The following is a 26,111-nucleotide window of genomic DNA, read 5'->3' on the forward strand; positions in this document are numbered from 1 at the left end:
GATGATTTAGCAGCATTCAGGGAGTGTAGAATTCAAGGCAAATCACCAAGCCTAGCCAATTTGAATGCTGTTGTAGCACTTAAGAGGATTGATACAGCACTCCTCAATGGGATATATGTGATCAAAAACTCACTGCTAGACTCGGGAAACTGAACTGGCACTCAATTAGGTGTCCATAACAAGTTCATGTAGCAGCAAGGGAAAGAACCTGATCATACTTCAAAATCACAGTCATACAACACCCACTCTGAAGAGCGACCTAAACTGCCCAGAGAAAGAAAAGGACAAAAACAAAACAAATGAAAAACACCAAGTAGAATTACAAATAAAAATGTAGACAAACACAAATAATTCCAGTCATGTATCTACAAAACCAAAAGTAAATTGACAGCTATTTTAAGACCAAACATCTTTCAGTCAAACTTAAAGAGATATATAACATCTGTCATGAAAATAATAAAATACCATCTAAATGAACTAAGTTAAATTCACTAACAAAGTTGTATGGTGCGGGTTTTATTTTATTTTTTAAGCAGTTTTCCTTTTTTTTCTTTTTCGTTTATCACATGCTTTTCTCTCCTACTATTCTCACATATTCTGTCCCTCTATCACCATGCTATTCTTCCTTTTCATTTTTTCCATCTCCTCTACAATTTTGCAGGATCTCCAAAATATACTCTCTTCCTTACAGCTTCCTTACCACACTCCCCAAATCTGTTTCACGACAGACTCCCATCTGCTCTCATCTCTTACCTTTAACTGGGTAGCACAGGCTCTCCATCTCCTCCCATGAGTGGTGGTACCCATCCACTTCCACCTCAGGGTAGGATCATGTCCTCTTCTCTCTCTTCAACTCCAATAGGCCCAGAGAGAGAGAGAGAGACACAGACACTAGGACAACTGGAGAGGTGCCACCTTTCTCGCCCACAACCCTACTGCCACACATCCTTCACAAGCCTCCATCTCCAACAATGAGGGGTGGGTTCTGAAAACTATTGCTGTTGAGGATGAAGCTAGTGAGGAAGACAACCTCTAAAGTGCAACCCAATAAATTAATAGAACCAAGTTAATCTCGCAAAAAACACTCAATGAATACATCAAAAATGGAATTTTCTTTGGATTTGTTGAGCTTTATCTCAGTCTGCTTTCTGTGAATATTCTAGTGAACAAGTTCAGTGGCATTATTTAGAAACAGCAAACTTTAAGTGAACAATAGAAAATATTCATAGAACGCAAATTGACAGAGATAGGAAAAGGAAAATTGTAAATTCGAGCATGTACATAGGGGCCTGATCAAAAGCTACCCTCATCCAATCAGGGAAAAGAAACTACATCTTATGTGTCCAATCAAAATTAAACACATTTGAATTTAGAATACTGAATACTCTCAAAGTGCTTGCCAAAATTTACAGACCAAAAATTATTCAAAATACTAGATACATTCAAGAAAATTGTAAGCTGCTTGGGGACAATTTGTAAATAAAAGCTACATTCACTGAATAAATTATTCAGTGTGAATTATTTCCGGAGCTTTATCAAATAAATTGGCTCAGGGCAAACACTGTAAAATATAGCCTATGGGTAAAAATAGTTCCTTCAGTTATGAACTATTGCCCTAAGCTTTGGGCTATTTGCCACAGTCTTTCTGTCTGTTCATCCATCCATATTCATTCTACATTCATCACCAAGATATTCGAATCCCTGTTTTCAATAACCAGTTATAACTTGGGCACTATTTTACTATTTTCCTTGGAGCTAGACAATATTTGTACACTATATTCATATTCACACACACCACACACATATACCCCCCTCATATGCTATGTGCATACAAAAACAAAATCATCCTAATAGTATCTCTTAGCAGTTTCAAAGATTGATGTAAAAATCATCTGTGGAAAAATCCATACTCTATTGTAAATGTTTATTAAATGCAAATGTTGATATTTTGCTCCTTGGAAAATGTGTCTATGCATGTGAAATTTTGTGATAGAAAGCTTTAAAGTCCCAGGTTTCTCTAGATAAACCCCATTGGTTTACTGGTGCGTGAATGCACAAAAATTGAATTACTGTACAACAGCAATTACTTTTCACAGTACAACTATAATGGGAATCAGTTCTGCAATGAACACCACGTAGCTATACAAGGAAAAAAACTTAATAAAAATTGTTTTATTTAACACATTTTCTCCTAGTCAAGGATATTTATTTTAAAGCAAAACATTCCTCAATATTTGATTTCTCATCTTATAAATGTAAAGCAAGAATCATTTTGACAGGATTCTGTTTCCTTACAGTGGAACTTTAATACTAAAAAGCTATTTAATGATGTATCCCAAGTTTTAGTAAAAGCTGATGGAATGTTCCCTAATAATAAAGTTGACTTTACTACCCTTCACAAACTCTCTGTATCCTCTTTGGTTGGTTTGTTTATTTTCTACTACCCATAATAGTGGTGGGCAACCTGCGGCCCATCAGGGTAATCCGCTGGTAGACTGCAAGACAGTTTGTTTACACTGACTGCCCGCAGGCCTGGCCGCCCGCAGCCCCCAGTGGCTGCAGTTTGCCATTCCTGGCCAATGGGAGCTGCAGAAATCGGCATGGGTCGCAGGAATGTGCTAGTCACAGCTCCAGGAGGAGGCTACGTCTGGGACCACAGCTGGGGGCGGGACCAGGGACAGAGCCTCAGCTACGGGGCAGGCAGCTAGGTGGCGCTCCCTTCCCACCCCCTGTGCAGGCTTGCCCAGACCCCAGACACACCCCTCCAAATGTTCCTCCATGACCCCCTACAGGGGCACACTCCACAGTTTGGGGACTTCTGACAAACATTAAATTTGGCCAACTAGCTGCAATTTTACCGTAACTTGATAAATCAATACAAGATCACCTAAAGGAAACCTAAGATTGCAAGAGTGGGACTCCTGGGAGGAAGTGGGCTTGTTAGACATGGTCAGCTGCTCTGAGTTTGACCATCAAAGGGGCTGCAGCTGAGGCACTTGATGTTTCCCTTTGCATTGCTGCCAGTTTATAGCTTGCTACCCATATTCCCGCTCTTACAATTGAATTAAACTGTGTCCTGCAGCTGCAGCTACTGCTAAATTTTACTCCTGGGGGAATTCTGTGCCACTGGACAATGCAGAATTTGTGCAGAAATTAATGTTATGTGCAGAATTATCTCCCACCACCACCTCGCCATAGAAATGGACTACATAGCTGCTGGCTACCATTAGGGGGCACTGAACCAAGCAAAGCCCTGAATCCTCTGGGTGGCCCTGGGGCAAAGCAATTTCGGGGCCCCTTCCATATAAAAAAGTTGTAATACTGTAGAATACTATATTCTCGTGGGGACCCCTGCAGGGCCTGGGGCAAATTGCCCCATTCCCCCCCCCCCCCCCCGGGCAGCCCTGCAGAGCCTAGCTTGCAAATAGAAGACACTGCCCTGGGGAAGAGGAGGGAGCTGGAGGGTTCCCAACAGCTGCAGTTCCCAGCATGCCCAGAAGGAAGGAGGCAGCATGCAGGAAACTCCATACAAGTCTTGGACCCAGCATCAGGCTCTTTTCTCCATCTGGATCCCTGTGCTGTGAAGGGTACAGGGTGCAAGTGTCTGGGATGTGGGGGCACCCCACTGCTGGGCTCAGGATGAGTAGGGGGTGTGGGTGTACGGTTGTCCTGATGGGCTCTTGGGAGGAGAGAGGGCATAGAAACAGGAACTGGGCTGTCGTAAGGGTTTCTTTAAGTCTCTACTCCTAGAGGAATATTTTTGTGTCTGTATTGTTACAGACATAGTTGCTTATAGGTATTTTGAAATGAATTACCAAAATGATTGAAACTGGTGTGATTATGTTATTTTGACAAATATAATATGCATAATTTTAAAATATTTTGCGCATAATTTTTACTTTTTTGGCACAGAATTCCCCCAGGAGTAAAATTTGCAAGACTCTAGAAGTTACTACACAACCTACACTGGCTTAACTGGAAAATTAAACCTTTATTGAATTGCCCAATATATTTGTCCCATTTGTATAGGCAGTAAGATTTTTCCCAGCCTGTCTGTAGATGACTTTGAGGTACACTAGAATAGTGGTTCTCAACAAGGGGTTCCCATGCCCCTAGCGATATGCAGAGGTCTTCCAGGGGGTATGTCAACTCACCTAGATATTTGCCTAGTTTTACAATAGGCTATAGATAAAACACTACTGAGGTCAGTACTGATTTTGGGGGCTTTTCCTTATATAGGAACCTATTACCCCTCCCCCCCAACCCCTGTGCTTATTTTTTACAGTACAAACTAAAATTTCAAACAGACAAGGATTTGTTTATACTGCTTTATGTACTATGCACTGAAATGTGAGTACAATATTTATATTCCAATGGATTTATTTTATAATTATATGGTAAAAAAGAGAAAGGAAGCCATTTTTCAGTAATAGTGTGCTCTTTTGTATTTTGATGTCTGATTTTGTAAGCAAGTAGCTGGTAAGTGAAGTGAAACGTAGTGGTACGCAAGAGAAATCAGACTCCTGAACGGGATACAGCAGTCTGGAAAGGCTGAGAACCACTGCACTAGAATGTGTTCTTCACTATTATAAATAGGGTGACCAGATGTCCTAATTTTATAGAGAAAGTCCTGATTTTGGGGGCTTTTTCTTATATAGGAACCTACTACCCCCCACCCCCATCCTTATTTTTTTTTTTTACACTTGCTACCTGGTCACCCTAATTATAAAGAGAATTAAAAATGAGCAGTATTGTCTCAGTTCCACTTAGTTTCACTTCAACTTAAGCACTGCACAACAATTTTTACAACAAAATTACTAAATCTTAACCCAACTACCAACTATTGCATTAATCATCCGGGATATATTAGTTAATGAGAACATCCTTAACTACAGCAACCATACATTAATGTTAACTAGATCTAGAATTATTTGTAAATTTTCAGCATAATAAAGGAAGTTACCTATAAAAACGTACCTCACCAAGTAGATAACAAAAGGTTTAGAACTTTTGGTATCCCATTTACTTTACACATCTGACAGCATGAAAATAGGACTTTTCTGTGATAGGATAATTGCATACTGAAGAGTAATTCAAGTAGTGGATGAGTATGATAAAAATCACACTGAATCAACTAATCACTATGAAAAGTGATGAGAAAGAAAGATAAAATCAAGTCAGAATATAAAAGGAGGAAAAATGTTCAACATTGATTAGTAGCTGAGAACAAGTTGATGCGTTTAAAAAAAATCTGAAGGACTTTACATTACTCTATTTCTGTATTTTCAAGTTTTATCAGGACCTATTTCGCACAGATTAAACAGTCTACATTCCTTGGAATTTCTGAATGATGACTTCCTCCGATCACTGTTTCTGCTGAATGCCAAAAATATGCTGTTTGAAATAATTATTATGTGCCAGTCACTTGAAATACTATTTCAAATCAAAATGTAGATTTTTGGCAGAGATGACTACTTGCAGTTAATTCAATTAGTAATTAGGACTGTATCAAATTGTGGTACCATTAGAGCAGAAACATTGTATGAATATTTGGATTTTGAACCCTGTTGATGGATGCCCCAATTATGTTGGATGGGGGGAATTCTGCAGTGTTTCCATTATATTGGGGTTTACTGGCTTATGAGTGTCTGAGCTCTAGAAGTTAACATTTTGGCTGCAATTTTGAAATTTAGGTTTTAGAATGAGCATTGATCTTTGGCATAGGTTCTTCTTGTACCGGTTTCTTATTAATCTAAATCAGGGGTCGGCAACCTTTCAGAGGTGGTGTGCCAAGTCTTCATTTATTTACTCTAACTTAAGGTTTCGCGTGCCAGTAATATATGTTACTGTTTTTAGAAGGTCTCTTTCTATAAGTCTATCATATATAACTAAACTATTGTTTTATATAAAGTAAATAAGGTTTTTAAAATGTTTAAGAAGCTTCATTTAAAATTAACTTAAAATGCAGAATCCCCAGGACCGGTGGCCAAGACCCGGGCAGCGTGAGTGCCATCGAAAATCAGCTCGTGTGCCGCCTTTGGCACACATGCCATAGGTTGCCTACCCCTGATCTAAAAAAAAAAAAAAAAAAATCAGAATCCTGCAATATTTAAATTAAAAAAACACTATTCCAGGGTCAGTTAAATGCAGCATGCTTTTTGTCTCAAGTGGAAGCATACAGAAGATGAGCTAACTGTAGATTTGCTGCATAAAATATAAGTTGTGTAGAACTAGCATTGTACCACAGGATTTCAGAGTTTTTCAAGAAGCGTAACTGGCAAACCGCCATCCTTCACATTTGTATTATTATAACTTCAAAAACATAGCACTCACTAAGCCTCAGCAGGAATAAGCATCTTATTCATCCTTCTAACTGTCACCTCAAAATATCCAAGGTGGCTACATGTTATGTAACTGTTTCGGTAAAGCTATTATCTTGCAATCAGAACTAGGCAGATTTTCAATAACAACCAAAACCAAATTTGGAAGTGCAAATTTTTTTCCTTAAAGATTAAGGGAACAAGACGTGTGTGTAACCCTTCTGCCCCTCTGAGTTGGCAGCAACAAGGGCCGGGTTCACTATCCAGGGGTTCCGTTTCAGTAACACAATGCATAACCGGCTCGAGCCCCCACCCAGTGACCTGGGACACTCACATACCACACCCCCCTGGGCGCCTCTAGGAGGCAATACTTCCCCTCTCGCAAGCACGGAGTCTGAGTGTACCAAAATCTTTTTAATAAAGGAAGGAATCAATGCGGCATCCCATTGGAGAAACACCACAAACAGGGTTATAACACAAACCATAAACAAAAACCCACCTCCAAGTACGTTTGGCACTGTCCTTTTTCCCCTTAGGGTTTTAAGTCCAATCATCCCAAAGTCCAACAACCCAAAAGTCTCTGGTCAATGCCACCTCAGAGTTCGAGAGTTTATCTGTAGAGGTCCCTCCCCCCAGCCTGGGTAGAAAGGGGCACCTTATGTGGTCCGGGGCCAACTGCCCTGCCTCTCCGTGGGTTCTGCTTCCGCCTTCTCCACGAACTGCTCCGCTTTACCAGCTGCTGCACTCTGCTCCTCCAGCCATCCTCAGAAACTGCTCCGCTCCACCAGCTGCTCTGCTCCATGAGCTGCTCTGCAAACTGCTCGGCTCCGCTCGCTCCGTGGGCCGCTCCACCCGTTCCACTGCTACTGCGCTCTGCCAGCCGCTCTGCTGCCACCAGCTGTCCCGTGATCCGCTCCAGCCATCCCCGCAACTGCTCCACTCCACCAGCTGCTCTGTTCCACAGTATAACTTCAGGCTCCCCCACTAGTTAGCACAGTACTCAGTGCTCTCAGCTCAGTTATTTCAGCTCTTTAGTGATTTCAACTCTTAGTGATCTCAGCTCTTAGAAGGGGAGTCCCAGTGCTAGTGCACCATTAGCCCAAAGTGAGTTCAGCTCAGTAACTTGTATTTAGATTCTTGAGGGAATAAAAAAAAAAAAATCAACTCTGACATTCCACAGTGGAGAGAGGAGGGGGTGGAACTGGTGCTTCTGGCTCCACAAGGAGACTGCACCACCAGCCACAGATACCTATCCCCAGCCTCTCTCAATTCACTGGGTTTTGGAACCCATGTCCCTTGTCTAGCAAGTACCACCCAACTGAGGGTGAGTCATTTGTCACCAAGCAGTCCCACAGCTCGGCAGTCTGGGATAGGGTAGGCGTGCCTATGCAAATACACTCTGAAATTCTTTCCACCAGACGTCAGGGTAGAGCTTATCCTGACTCTGCTTACATGTGTATTGGGAACTCTGGGTTCTAGACACTTTTTATTGCACCAAAGCCTCTTCTCACCATACTGTATTCATGCTTTCATTTCATAGAATTCTGGCGGACCGTTAGAGCAATGCATTATGGTCCATATAAAACATTATTTCTTAGATATCAAGACCATGTCTATAAAAAGGAGCCAACACATTTCTAAACACCACGCAAAGTCAAATTAGAGATCATGCACTGCAGTGCTGTGACTGAGACATCAATTGCTCTTTCCTACTGATTCCCCATTCCTGTAAATAGACATTGTCTTTCATTACCTGTAGTTTGCGACTCATTGTTAGCTACAAATGCCAGTGCTGCACTGAAGTGCTTTAGTGGAGCTCTCTTGATGCTTTTTTCCACATTTCCTGATCTCAAAGCAGTACTCTTTCTGCTAGGAAATAAGGAAACTGATCCCTTCACAGTCAATATTGTGCAACTCCCTGCAGAAGATGTTCAAGTGCAGGTTCTGCTCTAAAAAGGGGCAGTAAAAATAGCATTGTGGGGTATCATGTATAACATCTCTCAGAGCCTCTCTGTCAAGTGTGCTCAGTTTATAGGTTAAAAGGCATTTTATTTTACAGTCAACCCAGAAAACTCAACCTTGAATCTGGACGTCTTGCAGAATTCTTTACTTTATCTGATCATGCACAAGAAAAACAGTTTTACAGGTCAAATTTTGCCTTCAGCCAGACCAGTGAAACTCCAGTGTCTTCAACTGCTGCTTTCAGTGACACTTCTGGAATCGCAGGACCTTCAGTGCATTGATGTGGACACAGCAGCAAAATGAGGACAAAATGCATAGAATTTAGTGGCAGACCACAACTTTTATTAAACTTTATCACAAGGGAGTGGATCTACCCACCCACCACCGATACTCTCCTATACTAGCCATTTAATTGGTTCTAGTGCGGGGCACCTTACCCGTAATGTGGGGTAGGGTCTCCTCAGCTTACCCGCATGACTCAGCTCTCTCTGAGTCCTAGCACCCTCTGTCCCTGAAGGAGACAGAGAGTGCAGCAGGGTAAGGACCTCAGCCTGAGAGGGCCACAAAGTTTCACCCTATCACCTGAGCCCAAGGCCCATCACCAAAATTCCAAGTCTTTTACCTCCCTTAACTGCACAGGAAACTAGCCACACGGGGCACCAGTGACTATCTTTGTCATCCCACACCGCACACCTCCCGTATCAATTCCTGCCCAATACAGACCCTCATAACCGTTCTCAAACTTCATTGCACCATGACCCCTTCTGCCAATAAAAATTACTACATGACCTCAGGCGGGAAGGCAGTACTTGAGCCCAGCTGCCCCCAGGCTTCAGCTTCAGCCCTGAGCCCCAGGAAGTCTCACGTTAGCCCTGGTAACCCCATTAAAATGGGGTCCTGACCCACAGTTTGAGAACCGCTGAGTGTACCCCATGTCAGCACCTCCATTTAACAAATGTACACAATCAACTTGGAAAACTTCTGGCCAATTGTAACAGATGCTCCTGTGCTGTACCACTGAACCCCCTATGTCCAGGAATATCTTGGTGACCTGTCTATTCACTTTCACCCATCTTCTTTTACATCCTGAGGAGGACGAAGATTGCTGCTGCAAGCTGGTGAGTAACCCTGCTGGAGCAGAGCCAAAAGAGGTTCCGCATGGCCCGTGCACTGGGCTAAATCCTGGGAGCTGGGAAATGCTGGCCAATCGGCATCCCTCTCCTCCAGCTAGCCAATGAATGCCACAGACTCCCAGAGGAGGAGCTACCTTTTGTCCCTTGCTGAGGGTCTCTGTCCCTTGGCTCTGGGACTGACTTCCTTTCACTGCCGGTCCCAACAATTTCCCCTACCCATGTATGCAGGTGGCTGGCATTTTGCACATGTATAAATGAATGGAAGTTAACAATTGTTGATGATACCCAAGAAGAAACAGAATACAGCTCACTCTCAGCTGTGTGGATTGTGCAAAGCTAACCGGAATCAAAAGTGGTAAAAACATTTATTTTTTTCACTAAAATCAGCCTATATGACTCTGAAAACACAAATTGCCACTCCACTCTTTATAAACATTGCAGTGGAAAGGAGTTTCAGCAATATGAGATAAGCAGAAAATTATGTACGGTAGACACATTTGCCAGCCTTTGTTACACATTTACCACAGATGGGGGGGAGGAGAATCAGACTGTTCAATCAAGAGAGATTAAACTAGGCAGATCCCTTCAAATATTATTTTTATTGTTCTACAGGATACTGCCAATTAATTCTGCTTTGGTTTGGTTTTGTTAATATACAGATATAGGTATGCCATTATTTTATCAGCAAATACGACACTAAGAATATTTGTAATACACTGGTACTTCAAAGCTTGCCACATATGCAAAGCTTTTCCATGATTATCATAGGTAAATGCACTGCCAAATTTATCTAACTGATGGTATAATCAACATTCATCTACTTCTGAGAGCTGGACCTTAAAAAGACTTCCAAAGTCTTTGGATACTTTTTTACCATGGATACAACATTCTAAGTTACTGACACATTTTGTACAACTGCACAAAATATTAAAGCAAAATGATCTGCTACTTACCCGTACAGCTTCAGACTTTTTATGAAACATTTCTTCCATACTTTTTGCTAGCTTTTTCACAAGCTGAAGGCCATCAATTTCTTCTATTGAAACATCCTTCTCGTATTCTTTGTATTTCTGCAAGAAAGTAGAATTGTAAAAGGAAGTTACTTGAATTCTGACAACTTGTAACTCGATGCACGCTCCATTTTTTCTGGCTTTTGTACATTTCCTTGGTATTCAGTTGGACACTGGAGGGCTAGTTAATGCAAAAACACTTTACTGAGATGGATGTGTTAGATCCAGAATGCCAATGGTGACAAATAGAATGAAATGTATTCATCCTTTCCACTGTGAGGAAAGGAACCAAAACTGCTCAAACATACATAACAGCAAATGGTATAAACAAAAAGACCTTATTTTAAACTAGTGATATGTCCCTAGTCCCCTCAAGTTTTAGGTCCCCAGAGCTAGCCTCCTTCAACTAAAATTAAACAGAACTTGAATAATCTAACTCTTCTTAGGCCCTGATTCAGAAAACCATGTAAGCATGTGCTTAACTGTATATACATGCATACAGCTACCCCTAAACAGCAAAGTACCCTTTCACAGGAACAAATGAGGACAAATTCTACTTTTTGGCCTCTTCTCTCTTCAATGGACGTGTATGCACAAGTAACTCTTGGTAGCATGAATAAGAATTAGACAGGTATGGAGAGATAAATACATCCCAAAAGCATGTCAGCCATTCACTTCCAGCTTCCTTTTGTTCTTTTCTGATGTCAACATTTTGAATTTTATTTCTGTATTGGTGTTTACAATAATAATAAAACAATTGTATTTTCTTTGGCATCAGTCCTGAAGATGGTAGCGTATTCCCCTCCCACCACGAATAATTCCATTATAATCAATACACTCAGCCATAAAGGTTTTCATAATCAGGCTATAGTTTTGTAATCTGACTCCCTCTCTCTAAAGGTTTACTCTTGCTGTCTATGAATGAAGTAATTGGCAAAAATCCTATTACGGCAAGAGGAATACGATAGTATGTAATTAGGGATGAACCCATCAAATTTAATATCATGATACATCCTTTTCAGATTATTAATTATATTTAATTATTCTAGAGAATTATTTATTCCAATTCCATAGCTTCATCAGGAACAGAAGCAAGCATATCATTAATTATTTATTATTATTATTAATTATTATTATTAAGTGCCTCCACAAACAGATAAGTCATGTGAAGTTCCTGCTCTGAGGCGTTTACCATCAAAGTTCATTGAAGATACTAGGAGGATGCACAGGAGTTACAGTAATAAGATACACAACTACTTATCAAAGACATGCAAGCATCATGGTGGGACACTTTAAAAAACAAACACTAATGAGAAATGTGTTTATATATGAGAAATATATGAACACTTACTGCTGAATATTATTTTTTTAATGCTAGATCATATTATAGGGACAAATATGAACCAAAATCCCTGATCTGAGGAGCTCGCATTCAAAGTGAAGAAAGGCAATACCACTTGGCTTGTGGTTATGTTCCACTACAAATTAGTGTTTTTTAAATCTCTACATGCTCCATGCACCATTCTTAAGCTCAGGCACTGCCAGTAAAAGTTAAGTCTTTTCAAAATTAGCAAATTAATACTCTGATCCGGCAAACGCTTAAGCATATGCACAACTTTACTCATATGAATAGTCTTATTTAACATTCACAGGCCCACTCACAGTAAGCAACTTCTTCCAGGAAATCTCACTGTAAGAGTTATGCTCCCTGGTTCAGGAAATAGAAGTGCTATTATGTGACTAAAAGCTAAGCATTGCAGCTCAAATTTGATATTTTCAATTTTGACCACCAAGCTATAAAATGTACAATAGACATGGCACATGCTTCTTGCAGCCCTGATTCAGAAAAGCTCTTAAGTGAGTGCTTAAGTCCCACTGACTTAAATATATCCTTAAGTGCTTTGCTGAATCAAGGACATAACCAGATGTTTGCATATTTTCAGTATTGTACTCTCCAGTTACTGCATCATAAGATGACGAAATTGTCTAAGATAGAGTATCTTCTTAAAGACAATGCACTCACCACAGCTCAACATGGCATCCTTGTCCAGCTGGCAGGAAGCAAAAAGTTGTTGCCCTTTTAAGGATTCCACCCTACAGTCATAATACAGGGGGAAAGTTTACAGGGAGCAGGAAAGAGCTGGAGGGAGGGCAAGGAGCACTACCCTGCCTCCTGACCAAGAGTATGGCAGGTATTTATACCCTGGGCAGCACCAGAGAAGCCCTCTTTTATCTGGATCAGGCTGGCAGAGAAATACTGAGCTACTGTATGCTACAGAATTCTAAATATTTCCAGAGTAACCTAATGGAAAAGAGAAACTAAAACAAATAATGACGACAAAGAGTCCTGTGGCACCTTATAGACTAACAGACTATAGACTAATAGACTACAGAAATTTCCAGAGGCAGGTATAACTATGCAGGCAAGAATCAGTCTATTTATACTTGCCTCTGGAAATTTCCACCACATGCATCTGACGAAGTGGGTAGTCACCCACGAAAGCTTATGCTCCAATATGTCTGTTAGTTTATAAGATGCCACAGGACTCTGTCACAATGTATAGATCGTAACTTGTCCCAGTTGCAAATAAGTTTGATCTTGTTTTAGACTAAAAGGTGAGTAAACAGTTAATTTGTTACAAAAATATTTGACAAGTGTTTGCCTATTTCTGCTTATGGAATGCTGCAAACAAAACAAAGTTGTATTGAATTTATTCAACTTAATCCTATTTATTTTATTCAATTTATTAATTTTATTTTTGGCGATTTTTCTCTTATTCTATAATTAGGTCAAAATTCAAAATCCCAAATAGAAGATTTTTAAACAGTTTTACTAGTCACATAACAATGACATGAAATTGACTGACTTAGGGAATGAAAACAATTAGCATAACACTTTATAATCAGGTTTCTTGGAATTCGGTTTCTGAGACATTTGAGTTTATGAGCCCAAAATATCATTTTCTGTGACCATTCATGCTAGGAAAGGTGAACTGCACAAGTGTTCATACTAAAGAAACGTGAAAAGGAAGTAAACGCAGCTGAAGTGAATTAAAGTAAACATTCAAACCAATATCTGCAGATTTTTTGGTAGCATTTATTTTTGTTTGCAATCATATAAAAATCATTTTCCATTTCTAATGTCAACATTCTTGCAAAAAGACTAATGAATGTCTGAAAGAAAAGCAGGCTGGGGGACAATACAATATATACTATGATTGTTTTGTGCCCCAAGGCAACCTTTTCATCACTCTCTGAAGACCTATCTACACTAAGAAGGAAGTTTTTAGGTTTCCCACCATTGGTAACACCAGTTCAACTCCACTGATGTTAGCACAGTTAGTCCAAGGGAAGACTGAATGCCACAAGTATTTTAAACACCATATTGAGACTCCAGAGAAAATACAACAATGAAAAAAAGTTGATAATACTTGAATTCAGGTAGATCTTCAAAACCGAGAGTAAATTCCAGTGATGGACAGTAAGCACAAGCTTAGGAAACATATCAAGAAGAGTTCTCTTTTGCCATACTAAAATTTTCAGAAACAATGGTCTATACTCACTTAAGCCTGACTACATGTCTATAATAACCTATTTAGATGGGACCTTTTGTGAACTATATAATCTTTTTGATCAATACCCATGGGAGAAACTTTCATGAACAGGATCAGTAAAGAAGCAGCTGTAGTACTCTCCTGGACTCAACTAAATATTTGAACCAATGACATCAATTACTGTCTAACAAGTTTTGTAACTAAAACATGGCCATGGAATTAATATCATGAAGATCAGGGGAAATAAGATTTCTCTGTTAACTTCTAGGTGCACTATGAATTTCTGATTTTCTATAACATTGCCATTTCAGCAGTACATACTAAAGACTTACCATTGTGCAATTTTGTTCTAATAGACTTTTCAAAAGGAATCTGTTAATTAAACTCTAACTAGTTTTGAAAATCTTCATTTAAACCAACCTGAATTTTGTTGTTTTTTTCTTTTTGTTTTTAATCTGCCATGTTAATAGAACAAGCAGAATTTAGGCTACTATCCCCCAAGGGTATTTATGCCATTTTACATAATAATTATCTAATCCCAATTTTGTGTTCTTCTACCCGCTTTGATCAAATGAGCATAAAGTAGCTTGTTATCCATGCACAGCAACTACTTCATTTTCACTGATTGGAGCAAGCGAAAGAACAGAGACCACAGTAGGCAGTGACACAATATTATAAAATATATCACTTGTGCCAGAAAGTAATATACTGAAAAATCTGATTCCATTAAAAGCTGCCTGCTTTCCTCCGTGATATTTTTTGATAAGTCCAGGTCTAAAAAGACTGCCTTGAAGAACTGCTGTGCTTATTATATCAATAGGTCAGCACGCAGAGAGGCAATTCTCTAAAATGCTTATTTCAGTCTGCATGATCAGTGTTTAACATATCCAATTCTGATAAAGTGTTGTTGTTTTTTTAACAATTGGCCTTTGAGTTCCTCGAAAGTCTTCTTAAATGAATTGCTTGAAGAGATTGTTTTCAGGTCATAACAAGGTGAGATCAAGTGAAGAAACCCAGAAAATAATTGTTTGTGGAAACTGACTGATGCAGCTCTAAGACAATTTTTTCTTGTCACCTCTGGTATTATACGATATATTCTATCAGTCTGTTGTGAGAAACTATTTCTAAAAAAAAATCTCTATTTTGAGTGATTAGTGCTTTTTAGAAAGACAGATTTACAGACTATTAAAATAAAAGTGGATGATTTAGGCTCTCTTCTGCTTTACATGGAGAAAATGCAAACTAATGTGCAACATAAGTCTACAATTTTACAATGATGTCTGTTTATACATGTTACAGTAACTCCTCACTTAATGTTGTAGTTATGTTCCTGAAAAATGTGACTTTAAGCAAAACAATGTTAAGCGAATCCAATTTCCCCGTAAGAATTAATGTAAATAGCGGGGATTAGGTTCCAGGGAAATTTTTTTCACCAGACAAAAAACTATATATTATATAGATATACACACAGTATAGGTTTTAAACAAACAATTTAATACTGTTCACAGCTATGATGATTGTGAAGCTTGGCTGAGGTGGTGCAGTTAGAGGGTGGAAGAGGGTAGGATATTTCCCAGAGAATGCCTTGCTGCTAAATAATGAACTAGAACTCAGCTGAGCCCTCAAGGGTTAACACATTATTAATGTAGCCTCTAACACAAGGCAGCACAAACATGAGAGAGGGGAGACAGCATAGAAGACAAAAACAGACACACACCTTGCGTGTGGGAGAGAGATACACACTGCCCCTTTAAGTAAACTGACCCACTCTTAAGTACATTGTCTTTTTAAGTGGATCAGGAAGTTGAGACAGCAGCTGCTGCCCCAAGCTCTCTGTGTCTCTCTCTGTGTCCCCTCCCTGCTCTATATGGAGAAGGGGTGAGCGGGGTGCAGGAGCAGGGGGCGAGGGAGACACCCTGACATTAGCCCCTGCCCTTCCTCCACTGCACAGCAAGCAGGAGTCTCTGGGAGCAGCTCCAAGGCAGAGGGCAGGAGCAGCACATGGCCGTGGTGGGAGGGACACCTGAACTGCCAGCAATTGATTGCCTGCTAGGCGGCTGCAGCACAGGGAACTTAGGGGAGCAGGGAGCTGATAGGGGGGCTGCCGGTCCACCCTGGTTACAAGCCCCCACCAGCTAGCTGCAAGGGGCTGCTCTTCCTGCAAACAGTGGACAAAGCAGGCAGCTGCCAAACGACGTTAGAAGGGAGCATTGTACAACTTTAAACAAATGTTGCTGATCAATTAGGGAACATGCAACAAGGAAACAACATTAACCAGGACAACTAAGTGAGGCATTACTGTACTTTCACTTGTCTTAATTAAGATTTGTAACCCAGGTTAATGGATCTGATGAAAAAGTGAGCCAAGTTTGCTGCGAGTAAATGAGATACAGGGAAGACTGCAGTGTGCTCACTTCACCAACGGTGACGGGGCAAACCTTGGGGGATAGAAGGCTGACTAAGCCAATAGGAGGGGGGATAAGAGGACGACAGTTCTGCCTCAGGGGAGTGCAGGTGCTCCCTGACTGCCTCCACCTGCCTGAGGGAACACTGGTACTCCCCTGGTTGTCTCCCCTTGCAATGTTGTTGCCTATTTGCCCTGAAAGGGGGTTGGCAAACTACTCTGGGAGAGAACAACTGATCTTGGAAACACCGAGGAGATCACTATACCATGGAGGCTTTTTCCCACTGTAATGCCTTTTGCTGCTGTACAGAGGTTAGCCCCCCCTGGACGAACTGATATCTTCATCACCTCACCACACACAAGCATCTTCAGGCCTGCAATGCCTCAAGGTATGTGGATTCCTCCATATTAGGGAGTCCACTAATGTGAAATAAACTAGATTCATGATTCAGGGAAATTCACCGTGGGAGTTTTGTTACTTGGGGTGTTTTACTGTTGTACACCACTCCAAATTCATCTTCTCCTTCCCCTTATATGAGTCCTCTACATTTCCCTTTGTAAATAAAGTGTACATTGTTTGTTGGTTCAGAATTGTATATGTACAACATATCAAGTAAGTCACAGGCTAAGTACTGGGACAGGTTGAAACCACATAGGGAGGTACAGAGGGGTTCCCGACTACCTTAAATAGTCAGGTGGAGGCACCACCAGTTGTTAACTAAGAACCCAGACCACTGAAATGCACTGAGATCAAAGCAGAGGGATACAAGGTAATGTCTCCTGTAGATGGTCAGCTGCCCTTAGGGATACTGCGACCCATAAAACCCCTTTACACATGAATATATTTAAACATACAGAAAGAAGTGGAGAAAATTGAGGACATTATTTAAGCTCTCATTGAAAAGACCACACATCTTCTATGATGACAAATGTCTAGCAGACTGTTGGAAGCCTCTGTGAATATTTGCATCAAACTAGGAGTATATACTTATCTGCAGGATCTTGGCAGCTAAGGAGTTTATTTAATATGTATTTTGCATCAGCAGCTTCATAGCCTTAAAAGTACTTCTTATATTATTTTTGCTGCCAAAGGCAGCAGATTCCAGAAATGGAGACATTTTGTGGTTGGAAAGAACACCAGCTGTTTTTAGTATCCTGGCACCCTAGTAACTGTGTTTAATGGGAAGAAGTCCGATTTAATTTGTGCACGTCTACACAATTTTTCTACAATGCTCACTATGCATGAGACAGGGAAATGTAGATTGGATCTAGAAGCAAGTTGGCTTTATGGTAAATATTAATACAGAAGGTTTGAACTGTTAAAAATATGTGGAGAACAATAAAACTTAAGTGACAGCCACAGTTATAAATAGATTTTCCTCCTTCCACTAGAGCAATGGTGGACAACCTGCAGCCCACGGGCTGCAGGGACATACTGGCCGCTGCTTCCCACAGCTCCCGTTGGCCGGGAATGGCGAACCCCGGCCACTGGGAGCTGCGGGCAGCTGTGCCTGTGGATGGTCAACATAAACAAACTGTCTCGCAGCCTGCCAGCGGATTACCCTGATGGGCCGCAGGCTGGCCACCACTGTACTAGAGACAGTCTGAACCACAGACTTCCATCATTGTCTTAACAGGAACCTTGCAGCTGTGAACTTCTGTATTGTTGCTGATTAATTTAATTTCAAATGAATTTCATATAAAATATGATTATTTCTTCCACTCTGATGCAATCTTGAGAAAAACAGCAGCTGTCCCACCAAAACTGCAACTAAGCAAATCACCGTGATTACAAGGGTTAGGGACAGGAAACGGGGCTTATGTCTTTTTTTTTTTTTTTTTTTTTGGTAAAATCTCATAGTGTTACAACTCTGGATGGTTTCTCAAAGCAACACCTTGTTCAGCTGTGAATATATTTGGTGGCACTGTACATAATATTTTAAATAAATAGGTTTTCCAATATTCTATGCTTTACTTCAGTTCACAAGACATTGAAATGCTCTGACCAGTATTATTTCTAAAGCCTGCAATGACGCATTTACATTGCTAAAGAAGGAAAACAATCTCAATAACTTAACAGTAAGTAAATGCTGGGGAGTAGCACATCATTTCATGAAAGGTTAAGGTCACAGCTGAACACTTCCTCTGATAAGTGGATTTCTAGCTCTCAAGAAGATTGAGTACAAATAGTCCAAGCAACTTTTGATTTGCTACATTACAAGAAATATTTGAAACTCTGATTCTGTTAGTGAAATCATCATTTAGTATGAAATCCTCCACAGAGCCAAGAGCATTTATCATTTGAGAAAACAGACACAAAAATGCATTATTTCTGCAGCTTCCATTTTACCAGATCATTTCACACAAGCACAAGGAAAAGAAAAACACTATTTCACTGTCAGAACTTTTAATGTTCTTCATATATTTGGGTCATTTTTTAAACCTTGCATAGCTGAACATCTAGAAATAATGTACCAGAAATCAACCTACACAAAGCTGAAGTTCGAAGTGGTCTGTGCAATCCAAATTATTGGTAGTGGAGTGTCAATAAATAATAGGAAGCATGAGTGGGCACGGCAACAGGAAAATACCTTTTCAAAGCAGGACAGCTCTGGAAAGAAGCTATGTATTAGTCAAAGGTAGGCTATTTTTTCAATAGGGAACAGAGGCTGTTGTGCATGCACACATTCATCTTGATCATCTCTCACTGAAAGAAAGCTAATTGCTCTTTAGCAACTTTACTTAAATAGGCAAATAAATGAAATATTCACCAAACATATTTTTAAAGACGTACACACGCCTTAGCTTGGCTAAATACATATTATGGGCACTAAATTAATTTGATCTAATTAATCCATTTAATACTCTACAGAACTCTTCTTCTTTTTGCCACTTCCCTATTCGGGATTGATGATTGTTATCTGGCTTCTTCCAAAACTAATGACCATATTCCAGGCTGTCATGCAGATTGGTCTCTCTGGGGTCTATTCATATCCAGTCCAGGTACCAAGACTTTGGTCTCTCCCATGGTCATCTTCCATCCACAACCATTACAGGAACCATCTTACTGATATAGCTTTCAGATATCTACTGTAGTCTAGCCTCCCTCAACTTGTCTTCTGCTAGAACAACCTGCATTGGGCCCCTGACAATCTCATTTCATTTCCTATCATGGAGTGTCCAACCATTTGACATCTCATTTCCATGGTGGAGAGCATACAGATTTCCTTTATCGAGGCTGGCCAAATCTCTGTTCTGTATATTAAGAACAAATTACAGTTTTATACATTATCTTTTCATCAGAGAGAATTGGGGTCAGCTCCTTCATTTACTCAAATCAGCTTTAACATGACGACAGGCATCACTCAGGGAGAAGGGGGGGCACCATCATCAGCAAACCACTGATCCCAGATATTTAAATTATTTCACTCTTAAGCTCTCTGCCTGTGATGTCCTTTATGGCGAGTCCTCCTCCATCAGTTACCACAGTCTTGTATAGGCTAAAAAGCTGCTAAGTACAACTACCATCCACACTAAACGCGAGAATGCAGTGTCTTGGAACACTGATATCCCTTTAAATGGTTTGTGAGAACACAGTAAGCACCACAAGAGCTAAGTTTCAAAAGCTGCCAGAAACCAGTCAGCACAGAAGTATGCATGTAGCTAGATCTTGCAGGTGTATGCATATTCTGTAAAATGGTTATTTGTAGCCCAACTGCCCCATGTGGTTTCTTCACTTTGTTTTTGTTATGTGAAGAGTGAAAGACAATAAAATGTATGCACACACATACATACACACATACAAATGTATGAGCAGAAGAGGTCTCTCCCCTAGGAGGCAGCAATTCAATAGCCAGCACCAAGCATGGGTAGGAGCTGCAACCGTCATCTACTAAATTACTTTTATCTGCACGTCTCTGAAAGTTTCTGCTAAAAATCTTGGTTGAAATCCTGGCCCTATAGAGTTTTGCCATGCAGTTGGTCAGAAAAACCATTTTACAAAATATGCACAAATCCCTTAAGGGCTAGCTACATGCATACTTCTGCTCTGACTGATTTCTGACAGCTTTTAAAACTTCTCTCTTGTGGCAATCATGGTGTTCTCACAAGCCATTTAACAGGATACTATTCTGTTCCCTTACACTGCATACTCCCATTTAGTTTGGATGCTAGTTGTATTTAACAGTTTTGTAGAGCTACACAGTGATTGATAGCAGAGCTGGGCAATATTTTTTGGACAAAACATGTTTCACCAAAAAAATCAGATTAGGGTCGATTGAAATATTTAGCCAATTCATGTTGAGTTCACCAAATTATTGTGGCTGGGGAAAAAAAAACCCGTCTTCCACACAAGTAAAAATATTTTGTTCTCATATTTCCAAAAATGAGAAATTTTTACTTGATTCTAAACTATTTTTATTTCAAAATTTTACTTCAATTTTATTTAAAAAATTAAAGGTAAGAAATCCTCAAAAATGAAACACTTTGTTCCAGGTTGATTAAAATGTTCTGCTTGACCCAAAACATTTTTTTCTTTATTTTGTTTTGCTGAAACAAACTGACAAGTTTTCATTTTGAATCAATCTGAAACTTTTTTTTTTTTTTTTTAAGTTTTTGGTTTGGACATCAAACAAAAAAAAATCAATTATTCACACATCCCTAGTCATAAGCAGCAAGCATGCATATTTTAGCCCGTACACTTTATAAAAAACTAACAAATCTTTGAAATATTCAAATCTGAACTGCTGCACTTTTGCAAGTTTAACATGAAATTACAGAAATTCAGGCATAAATTAATGAAAGGCAAAACCAAGTTATTAATACCAGCCTCAAATATTGTGAAAGAAGGGAGAAGGATAGCATGACTTCACTGATCTCCAAATTCCATGTGAATGAAGACGTTTTCAAAAGAGGGAACCGGTCAGACTTTTTGATCTAGTACCAGATGCATTACAACATCAATTCTGATTATGATAACTCACCAGAACAGGAACTCATTGTTAGCAGAAAGCTTGACTATACCTCAAATAAATGACATACCATGCAGAAAATCCTCCATCACTCCTGTACATTTAAAATTCACCTACTTCTAAGCTACAAGAAGAGTATATTGGATATTAGGAAAAACTTTTTAATGTATATATTGCTCTGTATATGGTTTTTGAAGTCTATGGACTATCAAGACAATATTATGTATTTTCAACATAGTTAAAGCTTCTTAGGGTTGGCATGTAATTCATCCTGAAAATCCACAATTGGAATAGTGAAAATTTGAGGAAGCTTTTCATGATGTAGTTCAAAATTCAGACTGGGTAGGTTACCCATGCTAGAGCTATTACCATGGCTGAAGCCACATTGTATTTCCTCTAGCTCCCCATGTATTCAGGAGCATTAATGTGCTACTCAGTTTCCCCGGGTAAGAGCATGCATTATTGTGTGCTCTTGGGTTCCCTGTGAATTCTTTTAAAATATAATTAAAACCCTCAAACATTCTCTTCCCTGTCTTCTGTCTATCAGACTGCAGGAGTTGGCCTCCTAATCTTTAATATTCTTAAAATACCTCCAATTAGTAGGAACAGCATTATTATCTGATATTTTTCCTCACACTGCTGCTGATTTAAAATGAAAATTTAAGACCTTCTCTCTCTTGTTCTCAAACATGCATGTTTCTGCCAGAGGCCCACAGGGTAATTCTCTAATTATCTGTATTTTGTCAGTTGTTACCACCCGGGAACTGATTTATAGGCCGAGATTTCTAAGCCTCATAATATTTAAATTTCAGTTTTGCAAGGGAACACATCTCCACCCCTCAGAGATTAGAGTTCTGTTATACTGTACCACACACAGGCCTGCAATCTGCTGTTGGTGCATTTTTGACCTACCAGAGACCTACACTCCCCTAGGATTTAGTTGTACTGTTTGGAATTCTCTGTTATTACTATAAGGGAACTGATTTAAATATGAAGGTCAGAGGATCAGTATGAGCAGAAGAGGTCTCTCCCCTAGGAGGCAGCAATTCAATAGCCAGCACCAAGCATGGGTAGGAGCTGCAACCGTCATCTACTAAATTACTTTTATCTGCACGTCTCTGAAAGTTTCTGCTAAAAATCTTGGTTGAAATCCTGGCCCTATAGAGTTTTGCCATTGACGTCAATGGGGGCAGTATTTCACCCTACATCATTAATTTATCAAACCTAATTGGGATTAGCAATGATTGGAGAAGAATGTGTCAGAGCCTCAGATTAGGTCACAAGTACTCAAAAAACTGCAACAGCACGTTTACTGTGAAGAGGAATTAGACAGTCATCACCTAAATTATACATTTGCTGACACAGTTTGTAACTCATGGTGTTTCTAGAGACAAGGAACGAAAGGCAGATGCAGAGACTCATGAAGAGGGGGTGACAAAATTTTAGCAGTCTTGAGGAGGGACAAGCCTGCACTTGCCCTGAACTAGGTGTGGATCTCAGATTAAGGTTCTGTTTTCCATTTCATTGCATACATACAAATTCATATTGCATGCAATACCTGGAATTGCAGCAGAGAAGCCACAGGGAGTAACAACAAAAGTGATACTGATTACAACACTGGTTCATCTTATGTTCTCTTATGCAACTGATATAATCAGAAACCCATGCTAGGACAGATGGCATAGCCTGGCCAGCTTCATAGATCTAGTCAATACTTGTTACATACTATTGGACTGCAAAATTACTCAGCAAAAGGACAACATGACCAGTCAGGAATTTCATGAACTCAGAATGTCAGAACTATAGCTGACCATTTGAGAAGAGGGAATGCTTTTCCTCACACACTGTAGAAACATCTTTATGAGATTCTTCCCATGGCCTAGGTGTTTTCCATTTTTTCCTGCGACAATTTAATACATGTAGAAATTGACAGTATGCTAACATGAAAGATGGACAGTTAAAATTAATAATCAACATAAATGGATAGACTTCAGGGCATAAGCATCTAATAGATTTTAGGAATAATGAAAACCATGGTAGACCCACAAAATTTGAACCTATGGGAAATACTGAAATACAAAATTCAATAGTTAATGTAACTTCACTGACTTAAGTGAAGTTATACATGGAATGAAGTTTGGCCAAATGTGTTTAGGATGGTTCTTAAGAACAACTTCATCCTAGTATGGATGGTTTCTGGCAAGATTCTGCTGTAAGTCAAGTCGTCATCGTCATCACCATCACATTCCCATCACACCTCTGGCATTTAGGGCAGTACTTGATGCTAATTTAAAATAGGCATACATGTTGTTTCCCCATTATATATTAGAGTATAGAATTAGTTCTAAATTTCACAAAACTTCACCACTCCCTGCAGTAAATGGCAAAATGCTACTTATAAATTACTCTGTCTTTGCAGCAGTACCCCAATAAAAATAATCAGTAATACCCTTTAATGAGGTAGGATAAAGCACTAAATAATGTAACATACAGCAAAGTAAGACTCCAACCAGGCCTCACAGCTGAATCTGACCCAAACACTCATATGTATAATTAAACAGGGCTTTTGTTGCTAGAAGTCAAGATATTGGTGCCTTACAATCTCCAGTAATGAATCACTCTCTAAACAGGCTGAACTACACAGTATATTTTTGTCTGAATTCTTTAAACTCAGTTCAGATAATCTGCCATGGAAGCATGGTCAGTGACACCCCCCGCCCTCTGGCGCAGAGATACTGGTTTGAAGTGCCACACAAGTTAATTGGCTTATCTGAAGTCTTTTTAATTCTATATTCGCAATGCCCTGACAATCGAATGTAATCAATGAATGAGTCTGCTAGATTGTAAGAGCTTAAAGCTAATACAATTTGCAGCTGTTAATGTGGTTTCTTTAGTTACAGAGCCAAAAGCTATGTTAGTGTTCGAAAATGGAGAGCAGGCTCTCAATGAATTTTTAACCCCTAGCCACAGGAATGATCAGAAAGGGCTACCTTTAGGTTCAAGTTACCTAGTTAAGATCCTCCAGAATCCAGAAAACACTATGATGAGAACATACTATAAGTTTCATAGACTAGGAAACATTTGATCTCTTTTCCTGCTGACTCATTTCACTTATGATCATGGGAATGATTCAGTACCTATTCTACACACAACTTTCATTGATTTTTTTTTACACTTCTCATATTTAAAGGATTTTTTCCATGCTATTACTTGGTTCCATCACACAAAAATTTAAAATAAATTTGATTTATGATGACTGTACAACAATTTTACTGTTCAATTTTACTATTCAATGCTTTGAGCGTGGGATGGGGTTAAACATGAGAATAGCTTGAGAAATGATCCTTTAATTACAATGGGCCAGACTGTGTTACCTTTATTCACACTGAATAGACTGTAGTAAAAGTAGTCCCACTGAAATCCAGGGTACTATATGCAGAATAAGATACTATTTTGAGTGAAATATCAGTAGTACTAAATCTCTCTTGCTGTGGCAAAACTATTATAACATTTTCCAAATATGATATTGTTTTAAAACAAAAAAAAATTGTTTTAACTGATACAGAGTTTATGTCTCTAGAAATTACATATAGTTCTATCATGCTAGAGGCCAACACATCAATTTTATTGCACTTGAGAGATGGTACATCCATTCCCAGTAGAGGAACTTTAAAAATACAACCTGGCTTCTAGATGAACTACAACTACTACAGTTGTTTAAATATACATCCTTTGAGTAAAAGGAAATTTGAAGTGAAAGAGAAGTGGCTGTCCAGCATTAAGTGTGCATATAAGTTGGCTTCAGTACATTTTCATTGTGCTGAGTCCTTGTCAGAAGGCTCTACTGTGAAAGAGACAGCAAAAATAGACTGTCAATTTCCATGACAAACTTAATTTGTGAAACTGTTCTTAGCAAGACATTTAACATTTTCTCAGTTTTATGGTGATCCTGTTTTTCCAGCACATATCTTAAAGCAGTTTACAAAGGAAATTAACTATCATGATCTCCATTTACAGATGGTGAAAATGAGGCATAGACAGACACAGTGACCTGCCCAATATCACACAACAAGTCATGGCAGAATTGGAAAGAGAACCCAGGTCCCCTGGCTCCCAGTCCAGTGTCCTATCTACTAGACCACATGTAACATTACTAACTTTAACCAAATCCACAAAGAAAAATGAGTCACAATTTTTTGTTCTAAACATGTATGTTCCTCATTCCTTGACATTAAAACCTCCTCCATAACTGAGCACTCGTGTTATAGCACCTTACACATTCCTATTAGCCTTTGCTGGGTTTCCTGATGTTGGTGAAATCCATCAATGCAGACCAGTTTGATAGTACACTTGTTTCCTATCCTCAGAGGAGTTATTTTATTTGTTTTATCAAATGACATCAGGACTCTCTATGCTAGCTTTTCATGTTCAACTGTTACTAGATATGGGTATCTGAGATACCACAGTTACTTCCTAGCCTACTCATTTAGTTGTCTCAGAAGAGGCATCTGCCTTTAGAATGCAGAACAGTGATGTATTTGTTGTTCATTATATTATTAATTATGCATAGCTTTACCTGGCACTCTGCAGGCAAAGACCACATATCCCTGGAAGCTACACCTTTCTGAGTGGACTGAGGCAAAATAGTTCTTCTTCTTCTAAAATATTTGCATATAATTTAAGTATTTTACAGTGTCTCTGTCATTTTGTGCATTGTATCCCCAATGCATTTAACCTCTTCAAAGATATTTTTATCTG

General features: G+C 39.4%; 1 protein-coding gene across 1 annotated transcript in view; it reads right to left on the reverse strand.

The window, feature by feature from the left end:
- CACNA2D3 (calcium voltage-gated channel auxiliary subunit alpha2delta 3) overlaps window positions 1-26,111 on the reverse strand; it is a 689,427-nt gene that overhangs the window by 522,153 nt on the left and 141,163 nt on the right. The window contains exon 3 of the mRNA XM_050959084.1: window positions 10,369-10,485. Coding sequence (XP_050815041.1) covers window positions 10,369-10,485 — 117 coding nt within the window. The remainder of the gene's footprint in view (window positions 1-10,368; window positions 10,486-26,111) is intronic.

The sequence above is a fragment of the Gopherus flavomarginatus genome, chromosome 6, assembly GCF_025201925.1.
Source record: "Gopherus flavomarginatus isolate rGopFla2 chromosome 6, rGopFla2.mat.asm, whole genome shotgun sequence".
NCBI classification, from domain to species: Eukaryota; Metazoa; Chordata; order Testudines; family Testudinidae; genus Gopherus; species Gopherus flavomarginatus.